The following is a 25872-nucleotide window of genomic DNA, read 5'->3' as shown; positions in this document are numbered from 1 at the left end:
GCCAAAACAAACAGACCAACTATTCACAATTTTAATTGGAGGCACCAAGAACTTGTGAAGTCTGGGGGTACTCAAACAGAAGACTCTAGTGAGTTTGCATAAGGCGCAATTAAGATCCTGACCCTATGAGGAGACTGTCCCTACTACTGTTTTCCCCAGAAAAACAGCCTGGGGATATCTAGCTGGGCAGGTATGGGCACACTGGAAAAAGTGAAAGCTATTTATTGAAATGAGGAGTAAGCCAGCCCCCATCCCAGATGTGCTTACAGCCATCTTACCTTCCAGGATCTCTCTCTGAGGAAACTTGCCCAACAGAAGAAAAAAAAGCTTCAATATAATGTAAAGCAAAAAAAAGAAAGAAATCAAAGCAATGGAAAATAGGGGAGAAAAGATAAGTAAATCAGAGTAGCAGTGGAGGTGTCAAATACTAGGAGTTCTCCCTCTCCCCCTGCTCCCCCCACAAAATGGATGAAAATGGATGGGAGAAAAAAGTACTAAGAAATAATATAATAAAATTTCCAGGAACTGAAGTTTAGATACGAGCTTCCAGAATAAAAAGACCTACCAAGTGTTTGGGACCCAAAATACAGTGAATGGGGAAAAGAACTACATCAAGCATGAAACTTCTCAGCAACAGAGATCAAGGGAAGACCCTAAAAGCTTTGGGGATATAGGTCAAGAAGAAAGGATCAGGAGCCAAAATGGCACTGAACTCCTCAAAAGAAATACTGTAAGCTATGTGACAATGATGGGATGTCTTCAAAATCCTGAGGAAAAATTATTCCCCACCAGAAATCATATACTTAGCCAAGAACAGTGTACAGACAAAACTTAAGTTTGTTTTCATCTAAATAAAGTAACAAAATGGCACACTGAAAGAACATACACAGGATTTAAAACAAACAAAACCTCTTTAAAACAATCTATCAAAACTAGATCCAAAATTCCTTAAAATGTCTCCAAAACTTTGGATGACAAAGTTATCTAAGTGAGATATCTTGGACAGTTATCTAAATAAGAAACAAACAAAAAAAAACCCTCCATCCTCCTCCCTTTTTGGACACAGAAATTAAGATTCACTTGTCCAACCAACCTCACAGCAGTGATTGTGGTCTCATCTATAAAAGTGATAGAGAAGTAAAGGTACTGTTTGCGTTTAAATGTGTACGTACAACTTTGGACAGCCTTACACATGCTCAAGATAACTGAGTATCAGCAAACCCAAGCGCCTCAGGAAGCACAAGAGTAAGGAACAGAGCCAAACAAACAAAACAAACCCTAGAGACTGAGGTCTCTTTAAAAAATTAGAGGAGTTCCTTGCGAATGTTCCCTGAAATTAGCAAGTCTAGAGCACCCTGACCCCTACTTCTTTATTTTTAAACTCTCTTACTAGTGAGTTATTGGCTTGACCAGAGTCTATAAAGCAGACAAGCCAGAAAAACTCTAACCACAACAAACAGAGCACTTAAAAGCCTGACCTTTAATCAAGCATTTTGATCTGAAATATCCACAAAGGGTTTTTGAGTTCCTCAACACATCCAAGAAATAATTTAGACCACAAATTTATTCCCAGCCTGGCAAATTTTACTTACACATTTGAACCAACAGGGTATTGTAGCACACAATATGCTCAGTACACAGCCGGGTACAAAATGTTAGCTGCTCCTGCTATTACGGTCATTACCACTTCTGACCGAATAAAAGAGGAAAAAAAAAAAACCTGCTAAATGGGAACTGGTTAAAAAAGGAATTTGGGGAGAACTGTGTAACTGACGAGCATTACCACTTTGGATGAAAACAGGAAAGAGCAACTCCAAGTATCTACCCTCATACCCTTTTAAAAAATAAGAACTGAGAGGCACCTGGGTGGCTCCATGGGTTAAGCTTCTGCCTTCAGCTCAGGTCATGATCTCAGTCCCCAGACTGAGCCCCGCATGGGGCTCTCTGCTCAACGGGGAGCCTGCCCCCCGCCCCCCACCTGCCTCTCTGCCTACTTGTGGTCTCTGTCTGTCAAATAAACAAACAAACAAACAAATAAATAAATAAATAAATAAATAATAAGAACTGAAAGACATCCAAAGTAGATCTCCTAACTGACATATAAGAATACCAACAAGATAAAACTGAAACTCATGGAGCAAACTGGACTTCTCAGTTCATATGTACTATAAAAATGTGATGCTATGGCATCTATTAAAATCCTGGTTATCTCAACTTCTCCAAATTGTATTTGGAATTACTTCTACCCAAGTCACACATGAAATATCTACAAAAAGTATAATTAAGGGCGCCTGGGTGTCTCAGGTCATGATCCCAGCGTCCTGCAAGGAGTCTGCTTCCCCTCTGCCCCTACACCCGTTCTCTCTCTGACAAATAAATAAAATCTTAAAAAAAGAAAGTATAATTAAGATACTACAGCCCAGTATGCACTTCCTCTTTTGACCGCTTCCAGAACGTCTCATCAATTCTATTCGATTTTGCAATTAGTTATTTACTGCTTTAAACTGTTCTCTCTGATACTGCTATTCTACTTTTCACCGATCTATTTTATTTTCCCAACTTTAGAAGTAAACTCCTTAAGGATATGACCTAGGACTTACCTTTTTGCACAACTGTGTATTTAGTACACTGTAGGTACTGCATAAATTAGAAATACTGAATTATTATACAAAACCAGAGACCAACTGTTCACAAGCTGTCTCACCCAAAGACCACCTAAATGGATAGGAACAATTCGGTGTCATCGGGCTATGACGAGTATGCAGGGCCTAGGCCACTGTCTTCCACGCTAGTGCAGCAAGAGCTTGAAGAGTAGGCAGTGGCCTCCGGCTTCAGAAATGAAACACCGTGCTAGTTTCAACAGTCAATGAACATGGAGACCATGCGTCCCTTCACCCGGCAGTCCCCCCTCCTCCAATAAACCCCAGGCAAGAGGGAAGAAAAGACATACAATGGTGACCCTGTCCTGTCCTCCACAAACAGATAAAATTCTAAAGCAATAAAAAAGTGTATTCCTGTAGGCACAAGATAACTGATAACTGTACTGCTTTTAAAGGCTACAGCCCAGGCCTTTACCATGACATTTTGTTTTTATCTACGAATGTTTAAAACTTCAGTTCACATAAAACTACTCAAAAGCCTCAGCCGCAGAGACTGTTGATGCAACTTAGTAACTAAGGGCCTGGGCCTGCAGACCCACCTAGCACTCCCCTGCTGTGCCCGGGGGCTGGGGGTGGGGGGGGCAGGGGGCGGGGAGCAGGCCCAACCCCCTGCAACTCAGCTTCCTTCGCAGTGCTGCCAGGTGAGAAACAAGACGTTCCGAAACCATAGTGCTTTGTACAGAGTAAGAAATAACAACGCAAAAAATGATGTTTAAAATGAGCAAACCTCATGGACACCTGGATGGCTTGCCTTCCATTCAGGTCATGAGACCTGGGGTGCAGCCGGGCACCTGCTTCTCTCCCTCTGCCCCTCCTCCCTGGCTCATTCACTCTCTCAAATAAATTAAAATCTTAAAATAAAATAAAATAGGGGCGCCTGGGTGGCTCAGTGAGTGAAGACCCTGCCTTCAGCTCAGGTCATGATCCCAGGGTCCAGGAATGGAGCCCCAAGTCAGGCTCTCTGCTCAGCAGGGAGCCTGCTTCCCCACCCCCCTCTCTCTCTGCCTGCCTCTCTGCCTGCTTGTGATCTCTGTCAAATAAATAAAATCTTTAAAAATAAAATAAAATAGAATAAATAAGCAAACCTCATGATGTAGAGGATCTGCCTCTAAACATCTGAATTTTAACCAGGAAAGTTACAGTCTTCGATCCCTGAAGAAGGGCCTCAACAAAACAACAACTTATAATAACTTCAGTTTTTAGCAGTGCTCAATTAATATAATCACATAAAGAAACCTTATGTGTCGATTTTAAAACTCTCTGTCCACTGGACTTTTTAATGTCTCTAAATGTAAAAAAGATTCTTCAGGAATTTCTCAGAGCATGATTAAGAAAAACTTTCTCTGCTATAACATAATAAGCAACGTTATTTTTCAGCCATTGCTTTTTTTTGTCTCAGCTTCTAGAAAGTCTAAAATATGAATCAACTTAAGCTGACACTTTGCCGACCCCACCTACTACCTTTCCCAACTAGAACTGCTACCCACGCTCTTTCCCAGCTCTAAGTGTTAGACCTGGGAAGGCCCTCAGCAACTGTCTGGTCCTGCGTCCTCATTTTTTAATGACAACAATAAGGCCTCCTGTCATTAGAAAGAGACAAGATGACAGAAGGTACTGAATGTACAAAATAAATAGAGTCCTTCTTTTTCACACTGACACAATAGATGTTGCAATTTCATCACATACTCTTAACAAAAACTGCAAAAACAACCCCCCCCCAAAAAGACTCATGACAAACATCCCTTAAAAACTGACCACAAATATCAAAACACCACCTCAGGCAAAGCTATGAAGTAATACAAAGTCCTACTTCTAACAAACTTTACGTGCAAATAGACATCTTCTTCCTATTAATCATACTGTTCAGCAACACCTTTATTTCAATCATAATGACCCTGCCCCAAAAATGCTTCCAACTCTCCTTTTGGAACTGGCTATAAGGCTTCTTTTGAATGCTACTGCACAGCCGAAGCTAGTACAATGTCTGGCACACAGTAGGCATGCAAATGAGTATTACACTAAATAGACTTGGCACCAAAACCTAGGCACTTCAGGGCACATGGGTCTGCAAACAGGAACTATCCCGTCCTAAAAGCTGACTAATCAAATAGATGATGAAGCAGAAACGCTCCTGTCCAAAGAAAATTATGGTCCAGAAGAAATATATCTTGCACCCAAGCACAGTTATAGTAAAGAATTAATAATCACTTGCCTACGTAGCAATCTTTTAAGTCTCAGAACCTAACAAATGTTTCATTATTTCCTAAATAATGCACCCAATCAAACACCTGACTGTATGAGTAATACCAGTGATGTCAAAAGAACACATTATACTGACTTCCTTGAGATTGGATCTAGATGCTGCGGGGGGCGGGGGGAGGGCACTCTGTGATGTTAAACTGTTTAACTGTCAAGTTCAGTACTTCTGTCTGGAAATAATGTTCATTAGTAGTTACTACTACCACAAAATGTTTTATGTCCAGTGCTATAAATTTCAAGTCTGCATTGTTTCTAGTTTCAAATACATGGTATCAATCTTTTCTAAAAGTTTCATTGCATCCAAATCTCCTCTGGTAAGTATTAATTTACCATCTTTTTAAAATGATTTTATTTATTTGAGAGAGTGCAAGCACAAGCGGGAGGGTGGCGAAGGAGCAAAGGGAGAGGCAGAAGTGGACTCCAAGCTGAGCAGGGAACCCGATGCAGGACTTGATCCCAGGAACCCGAGATCAAAACTTGAGCCTAAGGCAGGTGTTTAACTGACTGAGCCACCCGGATGCCCGTTTATCATCTTTAATGGTCAAGGTGGTTTAAAAAAAAAAAAAAAAAAAAAAAAACTATAAACCCTTTTGACACTCCTCCACCAAAAGGTGGACTCTCATTATCTTCCCCTTTAATACAGGCCTTATGACTTGCTTCTTGAGAAGGACATGAGGCAGCAGTGACTCTGCAGGACTTTAAAGCCATGGCATAAAAAGACAGTCCAGCTTGGCACTCTCTCTCTTGGGACGGGGACACATGCTTTTGAAACTCTGGGCTGCCAACCTAAGAAGTCTAGCAAGCTCGAAGCCTCCATGCTGCGGAGACCACACAGAGAGACCACCCAAGGTGGAGATGCCCAAGGAACTGCCCCAGTTCTAGGTCCCAGCTGAGTCTTCCTAGCTACCATTTGACTGCAACTGCATAAGAAACCTCGAGTAAGAACCCCCTAGCCAAGTGCTGTCAAACTCCAGAAATAATAAAGGACTGTAGCTCTATACCATTCAATTTGGAGTGATTTCTTACACAGTAATAAAAAACCAGAATGAAGATCAAAGAAAACCTCACCATTTTTTTTGGTACTAGTTCCACTGGTATATGAATAAAGCCTCATTTATACTTCATCTTTGATATCTTTCTTACCAGTTTCCTTTAACTGTGCTAAGTTTAAAAACAAAACAAAACTTTATATTACCTACTTCTGTGAACTCCCTTAAACATTTACTTCAAGCTTATTTAACAAATCTGTTTTAACCACTGAGTTATCTGAAGAGTAAATCTTTTCTCACAATAAAAACCAATCTTTATGTAACGTAAACAAAACCCCTCACTTCTATATTCCCTAGTAACTAACAGAACACTGACAAGCCCACTCTCCTGTCAATCACACCAGGAAATATACACTGATAGACTGTTCTCATTCCCTCATCCCCCCAGTCAGGAGCCTGCATAAGGAAACAAAAACCGACAAGGCCAAAACTTTCACCAACCACTTATCTCTTATTAAAATGGTCTCAGACATCCCTGCACAACCTGGCTATCATTTCCACATCTTTTGGAGTCAAGTTTTACTGATCATGGGATGTTATCTGACAATACAATGTAATCCAGTACAAAGTAAGTGCAAAGTGAAATTGCAAATCTTGCAAAAAGATGCAAGATTTCATGAAGTCCAGGAAAAACAATACTAGAAAATTCACCAAAATATCCATACACCACTGACAAACTGTATAAACAGACCAATTAAAAGTTCGTGAAATTAAAAACAATGACACTTGCACTTTCAAACAGAAGGATTTCCACATTTCAATCATTAAGGTCGACCCTTGTAAAAATTGCAAATATTTTTTGTAAAAATAACTCCATGACAAAATTCAAATGAAGCCAAATGCAATGTATGAACCTTGACTGAATTCTGATTTGAAAAACCCAACTGTTATATATAGCTATTTTAAAGCCAAGTTGGGAAAACTGAATATACACCAGCTATTGGACGGTATTAGGGATTTTCTTTTTCTTTTTTTAGATTTTATTTATTCATTTGAGAGCGAGTGAGCAAGAGCATCAGTAGAGGGGAGGAGCAGGAGGAGAGGGAGAAGCAGACTCCCCGCTGAGCGGGGAGCCTGATGTGGGACTTGATGCCAGGACCCTGGGACCACGACCTGAGCCAAAGGCAGACACTTAACCAACTGAGCCACCAAGGTGCCCAAGGAATTCTTTTCTAAGGTGTGATAATGGTAAGATGGTTGTAAAGAGGAAACTGCAGATTTTTAGGAGATGCAAGGACATGTATTTAAAAGATAAAGCATCATGTGCAACTTCCAAATAGTCCTAAGTTTTTATATGTTTTTTTTAATTTATTTTCAGCATAACAGTATTCATTGTTTTTGCACCACACCCAGTAATCCATGCAATCCGTCCCTTCTCTAATACCCACCACCTGGTTCCCCCAACCTCCCACCCCCACCCCTTCAAATATATGTATCTTTTATACACACACACACACACACACACACACACACACACACAATGCAAATTTGGCGAAATGTAACAATTACTGAATCTAGAAGATGTATAACCAGGTAATTTATTGTTTACTCTTTCAATTTTTCTGTATGTTTGAAAATGTTTATAACAGAATGTTGGGGGCAGAGATCGACCTAACCAAAAATACACACACACACACACACACACACACACACACACACATACAGTGTTAAGGATCACCATTTAAGGAAGACCTCCTACATGAAATATGGGAGGGAGCAATGAAGTTATACTGTGGTATCTTTCAATATTATCGGAATAATATATACAAAAAAATCCATACGCTTAATTCATTCCTTATTATAAAGATCAAAGTACAGTTGCAAGAATCAATTTTTATTAAAATACTATTTTTTGAAGTTCAAATTAATTTAATAAAAGTGTGTACTAACTACAATACCTCAGGTACTACAAATGCAAAGACCAGGCACAATAAGCCTGTCCTCAAACAGGCCACTCTCAGCATTCCCAGATGGCACTCGCAGTCTCAAACTAAAGGAAAAGCAAGTGTAAAGAATGCCCCTGCACAGTGATGAAAATGTTTAATAAACCACTTAGGGATATTACAAAGAACAGTTAAATTTAGTGGGCTTTCCCATCATTTCTAACTGAATACAATTTTTAATAAGAATACATTTCAAACAGATGTAACGTGGAAATTAAACACCTCACATTTAAAAGTGTTTCCTAACTACTAGCACACAAAAAGCATGTCACTACAATGTAAGTTCCACAAAGGCAGGAATTTTTGCCTCCTTTGTTCACTGCTACAGCCCAAGAGTGGCCCAAAACAAGCCCTCAATAAATATTTGTTGATTGACAATGAATGAATCAGTCAATCAAACAAACTTCAGGTCGCATTTTTCAAAAAATGCTTACTTGTAGTGTTCATTTATATTTAAGTTATGATAAAAATTCTGTCAGTGTACTACAAAAAATAGCCCTTAAATTTTACCCCAATATTTGTTACAATCTGTCTTCTCTCTGGGTGAACTATGAATGTAAAATGGAAATAAGTTCTTGTCCAAAATCCAACAGGCTTTCATTACACACTATTCCTTTGGGGGCAGGCTGTGAACAAATTTCCATAAGCTCAAATAAAAAATTATACCCAAGTATCTAATCCTAATTTAGGACTTTGTTCAACATCAAAGCTCAAAATAAATTTTTTGAAATAAATGTATTTATAGAACCACCCCTCAGTCTTACACAAAGAATTTTATTTCATAAAAGAGGTTTCTAGGGAAAAAAAAATTTTAATGATATTAAGTGTTCTTTATTCAATGCTTTTCATGTTTCATGGGAATGCTGAGAGGTACCCTCTTTGAAGACAGGCTTATTGTGTGTGGTCTCTGCATTCCCAGTACCTGAGGTATAGTAGTTGTATATATGTGAACAGTACATGTGAAGGGCTAGCTAAACTAAAACACTTTGTTACGGATTTATTGTTTCTATTATTTAAAAAGCACATCCATACTCATACAGAAGCATATAAAATGTGAAAACACATTGAGACATCAAAAGTAATTCACCCATAACCCAGAGAAAAGTGCATTTTCCTCAAGCACTTCTTATGAAACTTTTGTCCTTAACATGGTTAAGATCATAGACTATTTTCTCTCTTAGACAAATACATTATTATTCATCTCAGTGACATTACTGGCTCCTTTGTAGAATCTGTTGTGTCTTCCCAACAGCAGTGAAGCATCTGAACTGAACCATCCATCCAGGCTGGTTCATCTTCATTAACAAAAGCAAATTCCAACAACTAGGCTGGATGGAGGTAAAGGATGCTATTTGTAGCCATGAAATCAAGCAACTGTCCTGAACTGGGAGGGAATTCACACCCTTTACTGCACTGGTTCAGATGCTAAGTCTAACCCAGTAAATTAATCAGTTATAGCCAAAATACATAACCTAGCACATCAACTAAACATAAAGTTGATGATAATACCAAGTTATGATAATACCAAGCTCATTTTTGAAGACAGTTAACACTGTATTCCTTTCTACAAAAACTATGCAACAGATCTGAAAGCCTATGTGCTCACTGCTCTAAGCATTCTGGGCTTCTTATATAGTTCCTCATATGTACTGCCCTCTCTCACCTTAGCGTCTTCACACATGCAGTTCCTTCTGCCTACAAAAGTCTCTTCCCAAAAAAAAAAAAAAGTCTCTTCCCATCTTCAACGTCCTTCCCTGCACCCCACCTCTGGCATGGTCCTCTCAGCCTACCTTCTACTCAGAATCCCAATCCTCCTTTTGACAGTTCTGGAAAGCTTTCCTTCCTCACAAGACCAGGCTATGGGCCTCTGGTGAAGAATCCCCAACTTCTTTCACTGCCCCCTTACTGGCCTGTCTTCCCCAAATAAGCTCCACCACCATGCTCCCAAGACTAGAACTGATGTGTAGCAGAAGACCCCTCCAAATTTGCTGTTTTAATAGCAGGTGTGTACACAAAGTGTGTGTATCATTACTTAATTGTATTTATATATAGTAATAAATATGTAACAGAAAAGTAACTTCCCATGCCCATTCCAAAAAGAAAAGGAAAAGGAAAAAAAGCCAAGTTAGTGCAGGAGGGCCTGGGTGGCTCAGACAGTTAAGTGTCTGCCTTCGGCTCAGGTCATGATACACCAGGGTCCTGGAATCGAACCCCGTGACAGGCTCCCTGCTCAGCGGGGAGTCTGCTTATCCCTGTCCCTCTATAGCTCCCTCCTGCTTGTGTGCTCTCTTTCTCTATACCTCAGGCACTCTCTCTCTCTCAAATAAATAAACTTTTTTTAAAAAACTGAGTTAGTGTAGAGTCTAGTCTTTGCCACTTTACTAATCACTTGGGCCCTCTTGCCCTCAATTTCCTCAGCTGTAAAATATGAAAGCCCTAAAATCCTCCTTGGTGTAAAACTATGAACATCTCAAAAATGACTCAGCAGTCAACGTCAAGTAGACATGCAGCCTGCTCAAGTTAAAAACTAACGTCAGATAGTACAAACTAAAATCCGGAATGATAACAGATATCCTAGAAAACTGAACAAAGTCCTGTTGAGCACCTGACAGTACTGGGACCTACTAAATAGCCTTTCAAAAAGAACAGTGGGCTCAACTCATTGGAAATCAAAGGGAACAAACATTCCCAGTCCCAGGAGGTGTCACACTGTCAATGTGCTTTTGCTTTATCACACCTTACTTCAAATGAGCTTTTGCTACACGGAAACTTCACCATTAAGATTATAAGGAAAATCTAATTAAGAAATAATATAACTGCACTGAATTCATTCATGTCAAGTTAAATACATCAGCTCTCAAAGTTTAAAATATTTTAAAAAGATACAGAAGAGTTGGGATGGCTTTTAAGAGCTCCCCTCCACTTAACCCAACAAGGTGGTGAAGAATTTAGAATGCCCACTGCTTTTACACACCTATTAGAATGAGTACTAAAAAGAAGATGAGCAGGTCTAAGGCAGGAAATAAATATTAAATCTTAGTGGCAAAGCTGAGAAAAATACATCAACTACAGCTCATAAAACAGTACGTACAGCCCTACAGTCACACAGATTCCAAGCTGAAATGAACTTTCTGACATCAAACACATCTGCCCATCTTACAAAGTAGTAAACCAAGACTCACTACGGGGAAATGACTTGGCCAAGACTACACAACTAGTTAGCAAAAGGACCAAGCCTCCTGATACAGAGTCCAGTGGCTTTTCAGTTCACACGGCTCTTCAAAATCAGGACCCACCCATGGAACATAAAATCTTAACAGATCCACAGTAACACACTCAAATTCTGTAGGAATTTTAATACTTGATAATGAACATCAGTATCGTAAAACACACCCAAAGAAAGATAAAAACTTAATACAAAATTTAAAGGATTAAGCAGATACATCTAAATTCATAAATGTATTTAAGTAATCTCTCTCTACACCCAACTTGGGGCTCGAACTCATGACTCCGAGATCAAAAGCTGGATGCTCAAGAGTTGGATGTTCTATGGACTGAGCCTGCCAGTCGCCGCCCTCCCCCAATATTTCTGACTATGTCATCTCAGCTGGGGGTCTTAAATCTGATATGAAATTCTATATCCATTGTAACAGTTCTACCCCATGAATGTCTATAACCATAAATAATCTTGAAATATTTCTGGCAGAGTACTATATAAAATTAAGTATTTTATGTTATTTAAGGGGGGAGGGAGGGGCAGCAGGAAAGAGAGAATCTCAAGAAGGCTCCATGCCCAGTGCAGAGCTAGATGCAGAGTGGGGCTCGATCTCACAATCCCCAGGTCCTGACCCAAAATCCAGAGTAGGACGCTTAACCGACTAAGCCACCCAGGCGCCCCTCCGATTAAGTATTTTAAATGAAGATAGTAACAGTGAAGGAATCAGAGGACACACAGTCTCACACTTAAGGGTCTCTCTGCTGGTAGTATTCAAGTCAGTCACAGGGTCAATGCCAGCCTGTGCAGCTTGAGTGAGCAGAAAGGAGCACAACAGACTCTCCATATAAGCTCAAGTATCCCCTTCTCCCCTCCTTGCCAACTCCAACAATAAGGCAGTCTAAGCATTAGGACTAAGCAACCTGTTTTCACACCCTGCAGAGTCCTATATTCTTGTCTCATCCCTGGGCAGTATCTTTTGCAAACAAAAAGCAAAGGAACAAACAAAACAAAACAAAACAAAACAAAACAAAAACCACTGTCCATATGTAAACTGCTCTCACACAGCACAAGAGTTCTAGACTACTGACAAAACTCTGATTATCCAAATCACCCCCTGGTTCTGAAGCCCTGATTGCGGACAGTACCTTCCACGCCCCTACAAGAAAAGTCATTAGGTCCAAGAGAACAGAGGCAAGAGGATGAACCAGTCTCCACACCCTACAACCCTGTCTTCAAAGCCCTTCGTAAGCACCAGGTGTCATCATCAGGTCCATCTTCCCTGTCATTTATACTATCTAGTAGCACTTAGTACTTAACTCCCTATTACATGTTTGCCGTGCCTGTAAAATGAATGCCCCGTGAGGGCAGAGGCCATCATCTTTGTATCCCAATGTATATAATTTAGTTGGCAAAATAGTTACTGAATTGAGTAAAAGAGTAAAAATTTGTTCTCCCACTTTCTTTGTTCATTTTCCATTCAAAGTGAAAGAAATCACAGACAACCGTAGACACAGTTCCTTCTCCCTCTGAACTATTCTACAATACGAAAACCGTTTCCCTAGCATATCCTAAGAACACAGAAACTGAGCAAAGAAAACCTACATGATCTGGCCCAATTCACTCACTTACAAATAACAGTTGTATCACTGACTCACGGTCACATAGCCAATTAGTGTCAGGGGAAAAACAAAAAAATCCCTGACCACTGACTTCCTCAAATTTATAATCTACTCACCAACATATCAAAGACCAAATGACTAAAAACTTAACCATTATCTAGAATATATCTATCTCATCAATTCAAACTCGTCTGAGAATACCAAGTCTTCTCTAAATTTGTGTCTTCTAATCTATGCTATCTTAACAGAGAAATAACCAATTTTCAAAAATGCATATGGGGGAACATGCTCCTTTAAATCTCTAGCACTTTGCAAGGATGCCAAAAATACTTGGTACAATCAAGAAGAGCCAGGTCCTGGGGACACTCGCCCTCTGCACTATTTTTACAACTACCTGAATCTGTAATTATTTCAAAGTAAACAGTTGGGGGGGGGGGGAATACCTGGCATACCCACCTGATGCCGCTCCCTGGGCCCAATACTCTATCACATCCCTATTCTCCAAACTTGACCAATGAGGCAGAAAATGTTCCAACGCCTCTCAACCCAAACTTCCAAAAAAGTTGGTGTAATAAGCGAATCACAGTTGGTGCAACAAGTGAAACCCATTCCTGGATTAGCATAATGTTTGAGGGTGAGAAGTACACAAACATTTACTGAATAAGGAAAACTAATCAAACACAGTTCTCCAACTCTGGGCTAGGAACACATGGCAAATATTTGCACAGGCTAAACTTGACTACCTCTTGCACCAGTCTTTCAAAGTCTGCTAGTGGTCAGCATGAGCTTCACTCCCCCAGCTGGACCGTAACCCTGTGAGTACTGACATGTGTTGTTAAAAAGCTACCCTTTCTCAGTGTCTTAGAGTTCTAGGGAGGACCTCATATTTATGCAACTTTACTCAGACTTTTAAAGTTTCATTTGTAGAAAAAACAAAAATTACTCTAGCCTCAAGGAGCAGGAAAATATCCTATTCTCAAGCAACAGCAGGAGAACCCTTAGTCTAAGGGGGAGAGGAAGGCCGGGGGTAGTGAGGCCCTGACAAGCACAGCTCTATCTGCTGTCGGTAATTATTTTAACTGTAATACAAAGGAGTGTGAACAAGGGCCTTTTATACAGTAACCCTTAAGCTTTTGTGCTCCTGAGGATGGTGGTCCATTTAGACACTATGAGGAGTACGACTTTAAATCAACGAACCTCTTACTCAGAAAAGCCACAAAAAATGTTTTTACTACAATTTGGTGAGGTTCTGTTACTCTTATAAAAATTCAGTGTTGTCAGAAAACTCCATTTCGAAGAAAAAAAAAATGGTTTAAACATACCACGCCCAAAAACCAATGCTATCACCCCTCAAGAATGTCCTAGAATTCAAAGAATGATCAAATCTCCATGAAAGCTGAAAAAACTTTTTCCATTTCCAAAAGTCTTCTGAGGAATCAAGAGGCCATGGTTAGGAGAAAAGAAAAAGACCAACCGCCCTTCCTCTCAAAAGTTTTGTGAAAGCAGAAACATTCCTGAATGACATGGGGTGGCTGCTAACCACCTATGACTCCTGTCTCTGGATCCAGGTATTGTGCACCTTCTTCAGAAGCTTCCAGCTCTCCCAAGTGGCAGAAAGGTGAGCAGCTGCCACCAGCAAAATCAGCCCACGGGTCATCTCTGACCTACAGACCACGGGCTGCCAAGCTGCCCAAAGGAAGACACCCGGTCCTGGCTCTGCAGCCCTTCTGAAGTGACAGAAACCAGAGTGAATGAGGAGGAACCTGTGACAGTAATCTGGGTTTATCCCTTCTTTGTGACTCCAAGAGGCAAAGAAAAAGTAGTTCATATACCACCCCCCAGAAGAGTAATCACAGAAAAGGAAAGAGCACACTGGCCACAGAAGCAAAATACTCCCTCTCCCTCCATTATTCTCCACCTGCGTATAATCATCAGAACACCTGACAGGAAGAAAAACAGGGATTTCAGGGTTGTTTCAGGGAAAACAACCAGGGATTTCTCAGAGGAGAGGAAGACCAGGTTAAATACCACTAGAGAAAAAAGGATGCTGAAAGAATTGAACGTTTAAACTAAACATGCACACAACTTAAGAAAGATCATTTTACTGGTGATTCTTTTAAAGCATCTATATGCAGATGATGACTCAGAGCAATAAATGGACTAATTCAAATTACTTCTGGACAAGAAACAAAGCCATTCCTACAATATAAGAAAATAGATGTGGAACTGCCAAAACCCGATACCCCTTCCCTTTCATCATTTAGACATTAAGATAACCCTACACTGCTGTCTCTTTTTTTCAAAAATTTTATTTATTCATTTGTCAGAGAGCGAGAGAAGAAAGAGTGTGTGCACACGCGCAACAAGCAGGAGGCAGAGGCAGAGGCAGGATATGGGGCTCGACCCCCAGACTCTGGGATCTTGACCTGAGCCAAAGGCAGACGCTTAACCATCTGAACCACCCAGGTGTCCCTGTCTTTGCTTTCTTACCTTTCTTCACATTAACTTCCTAATCTCAAATGTGGCCTTTTCTTAAAGCTTAAGACATCTGCCACCTTCCACCTCTCACATCACAGCAAGCAGACAGTCACTCATATGAATTTCCACCATCCCCCTAAGAGGGTAAGGAAGCCACTCACAGAAAGGCCGTCTCTGGACCTTCAGATCAGCCGTGAGGAAGACCTAGTATCTGAGTTCACAGAAATATCTGGAACATCTTGTCACCTGAATTCTGAAATAGCAGATCCATGCTGGAGCGGAGCTAATTTCTTGAAATGGTAGGTTCACAACACTTTTTCTTCTGAATCACATAAAAATGGAGTCTGAACTGATGGGAAAAGGAAATAAAAATCTATCCAGTCATTCAGTCCACACTGCTTCCTACACTGGACAAGGTCATATCTGTCTATGCAATCTAGACTACCATCAATACTAATGGATTCTAAAATAACGTTGCTTTATATATATAAATTTTTTTAATTAACATGAAAATTTGCTGTTAGGAAAATGTAGATATCTTAAAAGTAGCTTTTTCGTATGAAAAATACTGTAATATATTAAAGTCAAGAAAAATTTCAAGGATATAAAATTATACCCAGGATGATCACAACTATTATTAAAACAAACAAAACTATCCAGGGACCGAAAAAGAGACTAGAAAACCACCTAAATGTTAACAGTGGTAGCACTATTGAACTTTTTAAATTGACCTTCTGTATTTTCTAGATCTTTTTTAAGAACGTTTCTTATAACAAGCAATTTTTAAGAACAAGTAAGTAAAAACTAGGGAATATCCAAAAACTGAAAGCAACCCAAATTTAAATTAGAAAAAAAACAGATCTGAAATTGTGGCATATCCAGACAATGAAATACCATCACTAACACAAAAGGAAAAAAACTACTACATGCTACATAAGCTAAGTAGAAGACATCAGAAACATGATTCCATTTCTACGAAATTCTAAAGGTAAAATTACAGTGAGACAAAAAAACAGTGGTTTTCAGGGACGGGGACAAGAGAGGGACTGAGAGTGCAAAGGGGCACCAGTGAACTTTTTGGGGTGATGGAAATGTTCTATGTTCTTGATTGTGGTGGTTACACAGCTGTATACATTTGTCAAAATTCAAGCTGTACACTTTTGGTGAGTTATACTGTATGTCAAATATACTTCAATAAGCTGATTTACAAAATAAAGAAGTTGAAAACATTTTATTAAGGTACATGATACCATCAGAAACCAAACAAATAACATTACTCCTGCTACAAAGATAAGAAAATTGTGCCTTATTTACACATGAAATAACATTAAATTTTAACACTTTATTTAATATCCTGACAAAAATGAGAATGTCACAAAACGGTTACCAATGAACTTACCATATCTCTCATTTTCAAGACATTTATGACCACAACACTGATTCTATCAAGAAAGTACGAAATATGATCTCATTAGAGAATAATGTCTCATAGCCAAGTTCAAGTTACTAATAGTCTCACTTCTGTACACTAAATTAGAAGAATCTTGCAAACTTTTCACATGACTTACTATTCCTCTACATGCCCTACAGAAAACCCTGTAGTTTCAAGAATCCCATCTTCCTCTCATTACAAGGGACTGCCAACACAATGCTCTCACAAGAGGTTAACAAGGGACAGTATCAAGATGCAAGGAGCCTTCAGATCCCAGTGTGATGCTATTCCTCCTTCTAAGGCTACAATCCAAACAAATTTTGTCTTACTCTTTAAAAAGTCAAATTCTGGAACATGTCGCAACCCAATTAGTTTTATCATCTAAAACTGTTGATGAAGAATAAGCATTTATTTGACAACAGGAAAATCTAAACAGACTGAATTTGATATTAAGGAACGATTTTAGGTGGGCTGGGTTTTTTTTAAGTCTTCATCTTTGAGATGCATACTGAAGATATATTCATTAAATTATCTGATGAGGAAAGTGTTGAAACCAGACTGGCCATCGACATGATGACTGCTGCAATTAAGCAACGACTGTTGTACCTGTCTGTTCAGCACCCTACTGCCTCCACATCTGTGTACGCTTGAAACTCTCCATAATTAAAAGTTTAAAAACAATTCTCAGAGTAAAACCTAAAAATCAATTATAATAATAAATCAACAATTCACCTTCACCGTGAGCCAGGAGAGGCTGTTTTCATTGGCTCAGAATGCCAAGGTAGCAAAATGACAGAAAAAGAGACCACAGGCGGAGTTTGTTTTAATTAGAAGTGATACGATAAAGATGGGGGAAAGAAGACTTAAGTACATTCTTCCCCAACATAAAACTGCTTCCTTCAATACACCCCACAGGAGCTCCAGAAGTGCACTTATTTCCTAAAGATTTTATTTTTTTAAGTACTCTCTACACCCAACGTGAGGCTCGAACTTCTAACCCAGAGATCAACTGTCGCCCCCTCCACCGACTGAGCCGGCCCTGCACCCCTAACTGCAGTGCAATCTGACGCCGCCTTCCGTGATGCCACTTGCCTTTACAGACCACTTCCTAATTGCAAGGGAAAAATCCTTCTCTCCCTTAAAATTCACCCCCTTACTCCTAGTTGCACTTCCGTGTACTGTGTAATTTCTTTCACAAGTGTCTGTTTACTCATAAAGCTACAATGTAGTCCCCGATTTCTTGATTTGATCTGCCCCTGTGTGTTCTGATGTTCATTTTTCATTTGGCTATTTCATACCCTATCTTTAAGCTTGCTTTCCTCAATCAGCTTCACTGAATCATTTCAGTTAAACTTGCCTGTACCTTCCCAGTCCGGTCCTGTAGCAGCACTGTGCCTGGGAGGTTTCCCAGTAATTCTCAGTAATTCTCAGTAATCCGCCCGACTGCCCTCTGGTCTGCTGAGGTGATGATGCTCTATCCCACACAGACCAACACGTGTGCGTTTGGTGTGGCATACTGAAATTTCAGGCAGCTTTCCACTATTAGAACATCTACCCACCACAACCTTTGTTCAGCTCCATGCAATCCCTGGCATGTTTTCAAGGGCCTACTGAGAGGGCAAGGATATCCCGGAGTCTTTAAAACCCAACAGTTCCTCATAAAAATCAGGACCACTTCCTGAATGCCGTGGCCCATGCAAAAAAGCACTTTCCACATCATTGTTGTCCAACAGAACCTTCAGTTACAACACTGTCCTGTGTGCTGCTCACTACCTGGCGCTACACAGGGCACTCGCGATGTGGCTTGAGTTGCCAAGGAACTGACTTTTTAATTTTAAGTAGTCACAATATGAGACTAACAACTTATATTGCTGGACTTTTTCTTCATAAAAGTCATTTTCACTTATTTTAACATCTGTATATACCCAAGATTAGCTAGGACAGTTTGTCAACCCCAGCACAAGTAGAATTTTGGACAGGATAAGCCTTCCGTGTGGGAGCTATAGCGTGCACTGTAGGGCATTCCACAGCTTCCAGGGCCTCTACCCACTAGAGGCCAGCAGCAGGGCTCCAGCTGTGACAAGCAAAAAAAGGATCTCCGAACACTGCCAAATATATCCGGGGTGGGGGTGGGGGGGTAAAACTGCACCCAGTTGAGAACCACTGATTTAAGGCGAAGTCTGGATTCTGCACTCAATGGTAGGGATATTCTAGAGCAATCTCTTTGATTTCCTGCCTTCTGATTTTAAAAGCAGTTAAAAGTAACCATCTCTTCATACTTTCCACATTACCCGCATTACAGTATTTGTGTTTCCTACCCACTATCTCAGTTGTTCCTTACCAACCTTGAGGTGGGTACTACGCCTGACTTAGAGAATGGGAGGGCAAGGGGACGGGGGATGGGGGGGGGGTAGTAAGGCTCGGATGTGGTTAAATGACTGGCCAACCAGCACATAGTTAATAAGCAGCAGGACTGAGACAAACCCAGATTTAGAAATTCCAAATTTCTAACTCCTCTATCATCTTACCTGGTAGCTTACAGCACCTAAAGGGGAAGCTCCTTAGAGAAAAACCCTTTTGATATGACAATCTCAACCCAGACTGTTTGATTGCACAACACACAACAATGCCAAAAAGCAAAGCTCACAGGAAAATTCCACATAGACAAACAATGAGAACTGGTTCCTATTATAACCAACCTGCATCGTGAGAAAGAATTCAGGATAGGGACAAGACACGGCATACCCACATCACCTTAAAAAGGCCTCTCCTAGGCCAGTTCTAGGAAAGGGTTAAGAGGGTCAGCCCCCTGACAAAAGGCCTAAGTGGAAGGAGGAGGTGAGGGGAAGGAGAAATCAACACTCTAAGACAGGTGGCTGCTCTAAGGCTGAGCTGCCTCAAACAGTGACTGTATCTCCGAACACGGGGGTGACCATATCTCCGAACACGGGCCACGTGCAACAGTGGAAAGAGACCCGGACTGGGGGCAGAGGGTGGGGGAGGATGCAGACCTCATGTGTCAGTAGCTCACTGTGTACCCCTGGATGAATGCCACAAAGCTCCAGGCCTGTTTTTTTCAACTCATTAGTGAAAAGACTGGTCTATGTGACTTCTTTGGCACTTCCCAGACCTTAGCAGGCACTTCCAGCCCTTCCCTCAGAGTCATTTTCTCGATATTCTTTTGCTGTTTCTCTGAGACAATGATTCAAGCAGGAACATAGTACTAACTCAAGAAATTCACTAGAAAGAAAATCAAAATGTCACAGAAGTATCTGAGCAGGATGGTTTCAATTCAACACAGTGAATATTTGCATAGGGCCTGCCACTGGGCACGAGGGACCTTGTAATCATCCTGGGAAGCCACAACCAACATCCTAGGCTCTGAACTACTCTCCTCTGCCCTAGCCACCCCCACCTACATTCACCAACTGCATTTATTATTTGGTCTCCCAAGGTAATGATTAAAAATTTTAACCCAATACAGAAAGACTATTAACAGAATTAGCAAGTCTGAAAACACAAAGAAAAAAAAATCGCATAAAACTTTTGCTATACTGAGTATATTTGAGGTATTAGAGACATCACATCATTACACTGAACAAAATATCTGACTTTTTAGAGGATGTGGCTATTTTAAAATGAAAACTTATTTGGAGAAGAAAATATCGATGTTTTGAGGCCCCCTCCATTTTCTTTAACTCACCAATTTATTTGCAATACCATACGGCCCGTCCAATCTTACTTACTTACCAATAAGTCCACTTATTTAAACCCTTTTTCATCCCCCCAAAAAATCATTTATCATTTCATTCCTGATGTAGACACATTTCTCATATAAAAGTCAAGCTACAGTGGCATACTCTTTCCGATTACCAAAACTTACTACATCTTGGTAAAGTTTTTAATCTGAAGATGAAAATGTTCTGGGCTTCTTGTTCTACTTAAAAGGCTCTAGAAAGCCAGTCTGTTTTGTAAACAGATTTTTGCAGCAAAAGCTTGATCCGGTAACTCTACAAGGAGGTCTGCAAAGAGGATCTTTCCCTTTAAAGAGCAGACACAGAACAGCTCCACCAGGAGTCAGCTACATCAGAACAGGGTGCATGGCTGTCTCAAATGCTGTCCTCACAGATCTCCACAGACCATTCTACCCGCTCAACTCTATGTCCCCAAAATCTTACCCTCAGTGCTTTCTATCTTCTCACATGTCTGCCACCCTGATGTGCACATTTTATAATCTGAATCAAATCCACTTCTGTTTCATAAAAACTCAAAGATGCTTTAAATAGTCCTCATATTGTGTACTGACACTACAGGAATCAAAACCAAAACTGATTACTTCTTTACATTAGGAATGACAAAAAAGGTAGCTTAAAAAAGGATCCATTACTTGTAAATTCCCCAGACTAGCTGAAGTAAAATGAATGTTCAAAAATGAATCAGAGTGCCCAAGATAACTGGCAAAATACGTTTTGGCAGACACAGTCAATTGAGTAAGCTGGTCAGGATTCTTGGTATATATAAAGTAGGACTAATACAGAAAACGTGGCCTACCTCTCTCCTGCCTGGTGCAGTTTTCTAAGTTACAAGACACGTTCCAGGACAAGCACTACTAACTTGGTTCTGTGAGTGACAGCAGAGCTATCCTCACTAAGAGCCTGGTTCTAAAACTCACAAAAATAACCTTATGTTACAGTCTCAGAGATCTCCATCTCTAATGAAATAAAAATCAGAGTAAAGATCACATAACAAAATGTTAAAATATATGACAAAACTTATTTCAGTATTTTCAGAAAGTATTGCAAAATATTCAAACACTAACATGTTAAATACACTATAGCTACAGCAAAGACTGGACAAATCTGAACCCAGTGCCACAACCTGAGCCGCCAGCTTTCGCCCCACCTGAGGCGGTTAGATACTAGGAGACTCGGGCCAATATCTTAGCAGCAAGTTAGGCCTCTTCCTCCCTCTGGGAAGCACATGACAAACGGCGTCATGCAACTTATGTCACCCGGTCACTTAGCAAAAATCATATCTAACTTCTAAACTTGGGTCCAGATGGCCATTCATACTCAAAAGAAATAGAAAGCAGCTATATCACTGGGGGAGAGGGAGGCTTAAAATGCCCCACTTTCTGGCCCCGTAAATACTCAGACCATCATTAGATCAGAGTCCTAAATTCTAAGACTTTCTTTAATGGAGGCCTCCCTCAACCTTCTCCGAGTCCCTGTTTTGCAACAGTGAAGGAACTTTTCCTGCTTTATCTTAGTTCCCTGAGAGCATGCGGCCCTGCAATTCAATATCCTAAACTGGCAGGGAAAGGTGGAGGAGGCAAAGGGAGGAATCCACCGCCAAAATAGCCTTCTTATTAAAGACGACAAAAAACAAACAAACAAACAAACAAAAAAAAAAAACCACCATAATTCCTCCTCCGCCCATTGCAAACCCATCCCAGAAATTTACAGCTTGTTAAGAAAGCAGCATTGCGAACTGCAAACGTAAAGAGTTTTCCTTTGACTCTACGCACGGTTTTCAGCTGTCAAATTACAACTCAGGAAAACACTATCATTAGAATAAAAAAGGAAACAAAAAAAGCTCGCACCATAGGGGCTGGGAGAGGGAGCACACCAACCCCGTTTCGGAAGAAGCAGAGCAAAGGGAATCCAATCCACTTCCCCACCCCCGCCTGAATTCATCCCCTCCCCAGGCAGGCAAACCTCACTGCAGGAGCTCAAATTTAATAATAATAACAATAATCATGGCGCTTCCTCCCTCCCCTCCTCCCCAAAGCGATCTGCCGGGAATCAGCCTCCCCATCCCCCGGGATCTCCAGGCTTGGCAGGTCCAGACCACCCCACCGGACACAGCTCCCGGGGGCCCGGGCGAGCCCGGTCTACCCCGGGGCCTCTCGCCCCGCTTCTCCTCTTCCCTCTCTTTTTACCTCCACCATCCCCCATCCGCATTGTCTGTCTCAATTCAACTTTGACTAATATGGATTCCTCGGGCCTGGGCCGGGCGGTAATTACAGCCCGCCCCCCCCCTCCGGGAGCCGAATCCCCCCCCCCCATCTCCGCCGAGTTCAGCGCGGCTCCTCGGAGGGAGACTGGAGTGGGGGAGTGCGGGGGGGAAGGAGGAGGTTGCAGCGCGCTTTCCCGTCTACACCGCGGGCACCGTCTACAACGCGCTCCCCCCCGCGGCCCCGGACCCCCGGGATCAGAAGTTTGCCCCGGAAGGGGCCTAGCCGGGGGCAGTGACGACCCCCACCCCCTCCCGCCGGCCGGCGCGTAAACACGGGCGCCCGCCCCGGCGCGGCCCCGTGGGGGAGGGGAGGGCGGGGAGGCGCCCTTCCCCCCGCCCGCCCGCCCGCCGGCCCTATTACCTGTCATTGAGCTGGTCCTCGGTGCCCGGCAGCGGGTGAACCACGAAATGGATGGACGTCATGGTGCTTCCTTCTCGTCCTCCTCCCGAGGACTGCCCCCTCCCGCTCTCGCCCACCCCCCCCCAAACACCCTTCCCCTCCCCAAAACCCACTGCCGCCGCCGCCGCCTCCCAGTCCCCAAATGGAGGGAAGCAAATGCGCAGGGGCCGCCGCCGCCTCCCTGCCGGGCGTGTGTCCGCGGCCCGGCGGTCTGGCGGGGCCGGCAGGGGCGGATCAACACGCCACCCGCTCCCCCCGCGACAGCGCGCAGGAGTGCGAGGCCGGCGGCCGGGACCCGGGGCGCGCCGCCGCCAGCGGCGGCCAGGCGTCGGGAGAGGGGGCGACTGGGGAGGGAGGAGAGGGGCGGGCTGCGGGGACGGTGTGGTCCCGGCGGCGGACGGGGTCCGGACTAGGGAGGTGGGGAGGGAGATTAGCCCGCACCGCGCGTCACTGGCGAGAAGCCGCCGCCGCCGCCAGCACCGCCGCCGCCATCTTCACTTCTGCCCCAGTTTCTCCGTCTCGCAGGCTCCGCTCCCGAGCGGCGGGGGAGGGGCGAACGGGAGGAGGAGAAGGAGGGAGGAGACCGGCGGGCGGGGGCACGGCTGCGGGGGGGCGGGGCTCCGGGAAACGGGCGGTAAGACCCTTTCGATTGGGCGGCTCAACGTTGTCGGGCGACGGCGCTGTAAGGCGCGTGCGGATTGGTCCGTTCGGCCCCGAGCCCAGCCCCCCGGGGGGTGGGATAGCTCCCGAGTGAGTGTTCCGGAGAGCACGTGTTAGGGAAGGAGGAGGCGGAGGGGAGCTCACTGGGGCGGGGAAGAAGTCTGGGAGGGAGGCTAAGTGTGTGTCCCCGGAGAGGTGGAAGGAAGAGGGGCTCCTGCGCTTCTCGCTCTGATTTCCCTGGGGCAGCCCTAATTATTCTGCGGATCTTTAGGGGGTTTTTGTTGTTGTTTCTCGCCCTTCACCCGCAGTTACATTTAAAGTAGAAGTGCAAAATCACTGAAGGGGCAAGAAAACACAGCCTTTTATTGGAGAAGTAAGGTAGTTATGTAAGGACCTTTCCAGAAGGTCCTATCGTAGGATCAGAGAGAGCTGACTTTGCAGCAACTTCTTTAATCACCTTACTCTCCCCAGTGTCCCCAGCAACACCATCACATACCCGTACAAAGACAAAATGTGGAAATTTCCACTAATTTCCTGATTTAAATGATTCATGGGGGTTTTAAACTACTTTCAAATGAAAGATGATATATCTCTCCTACAAAGGCGTTCTTCAACTCATCATCAGTGGGATCAAAACGGCAAATTCTTAAATGGCTGTTTTTTCTAAGGAACTCCTTTTTTCTAAGGAACCAGTTCCCAGCTTTCTTCTCAAGGCTTCCATGGCTCCTTCAAAAAAATCAAGTACCCCTTTCAAGGCAAAGTGTGAAAACTAAGCTACTTCTCCAGTTTGTGTGGATATTCGTTAAATCAGGGGTCCTGGGTAACATTCTTAATGTTAAACATCGCTTTTCTCCTGTTACAGCATTACATACGCGCGCACACACTTTTGCTTAGGAAGTTCTTTTGAGCGAAATATATGAACATTTATTTATAAATGAGGATAGAGTAGGTACCCCCTTGAGACAGATAATGGAACAGTTTTGTAGGTCACCAGCTCCAAAATTGGCCCAGATTAGTTTAGACTAAAAAGTGATTTCAAGGCTGGTTTTTAGTCCTCCAAAGCCACAGGGAAGCAGGGTAGACCAATGGACACTGCTAGTTTTAGAGCCAGACAGAACTGGATTTCTGTCCTGTTTCTGCTACTTAATTATGTGACCTTGGTTAATATTTTTGGCCTATCATAATGTCTTTTTTCTCCTTTGTAAAATATGCCATAGTTACAGATCTACAGAGGGTTATGGTGAGGTCTAAATAAGATAGTTTGTCAAGCACTTGGAGCAGTTCATAACACTAGGTAGGCTTAGCAAATGCACGCTTTCATGTGTCAGCAGTGCTCAGTATGTGCCACTTGATACACTAATGTGTTCTGATACTCAAATCACGCTATGGGATAATTAATATTATCCCCATTATATAGATGACAACACTGAGGCTCAAGCACTTTAGGTAAGTGTTGAAGATGAGACTGAAACCCAGGTCATCTAACTCTGAATACGTTGCTCTTTCCACTACACCACAGCTGCCATCTAGTTAATAATTAAAAGGGGCAGATTATTCAAAGCCATAGGAAAAATGTGATATGACAAATGCAATAAGAGTGCTATAGAAGTTAACAGAGGAAGTGATTCAAGCCAAGACTATTAAGAAAAGTCATTTAAGCTGAACTTTCAAGAATGTTCAGGGAAAACAGAATATCTAGCTTAAACTTATTTATATTTGTCTCTGAACAAACTCCATACCATACCCATCCATTGCTTCTTTCTTCCAAATTTGTTTTTCTTCATCTTTTCATTGTGATTCCACCCTGTTTCCTTGATTTATCCACTCCTAGTTTCCAAGTTCTGAGACTTTCTGTCCTGGTTGAAGGCCAGTCTTCTCACTCTAGGCAGCCCATTCAAACTGCACATTTGATCTTTGATGACCATTTTGGAATTGCAATGTTTTTTTCTTGTCCTAGGCTGGCTTGTTAGGGAGAATTTTCCTCTTCTAGATCCCCAACACTGTGGTGGGTCACACTTCGCACAGAGAAAAATAAGAAATAAAGGCATGGAGTTTTGCAAGCCCATCACATACAGGGGAGGAAGGAATACAGATAGAGAATGGAGATAAGCAGGGTTTAAGGAGAACCTCTCTGAAG

At 42.3% G+C, this 25872-nt stretch overlaps 1 protein-coding gene across 1 annotated transcript in view; it reads right to left on the bottom strand.

Annotated features, from left to right (window-relative positions):
- Positions 1–23136, bottom strand: part of LOC111146806 (ubiquitin protein ligase E3 component n-recognin 5) — a 137208-nt gene extending 114072 nt beyond the window's left edge. Inside the window, exon 1 of the mRNA XM_022502493.1 lies at positions 23037–23136. Within this exon, the coding sequence (XP_022358201.1) occupies positions 23037–23098 (62 nt within the window). The 5' untranslated portion in view covers positions 23099–23136. The remainder of the gene's footprint in view (positions 1–23036) is intronic.
- Between the last annotated feature and the right edge of the window lie 2736 nt (positions 23137–25872).

Source organism: Enhydra lutris, unplaced genomic scaffold (assembly GCF_002288905.1).
Source record: "Enhydra lutris kenyoni isolate GAN:26980312 unplaced genomic scaffold, ASM228890v2 scaffoldscaffold14, whole genome shotgun sequence".
Classification (NCBI taxonomy): Eukaryota; Metazoa; Chordata; class Mammalia; order Carnivora; family Mustelidae; genus Enhydra; species Enhydra lutris.
The sequence above is the reverse complement of the archived record's forward strand: the minus strand, read 5'-3'. Positions and strand labels throughout refer to the sequence as shown.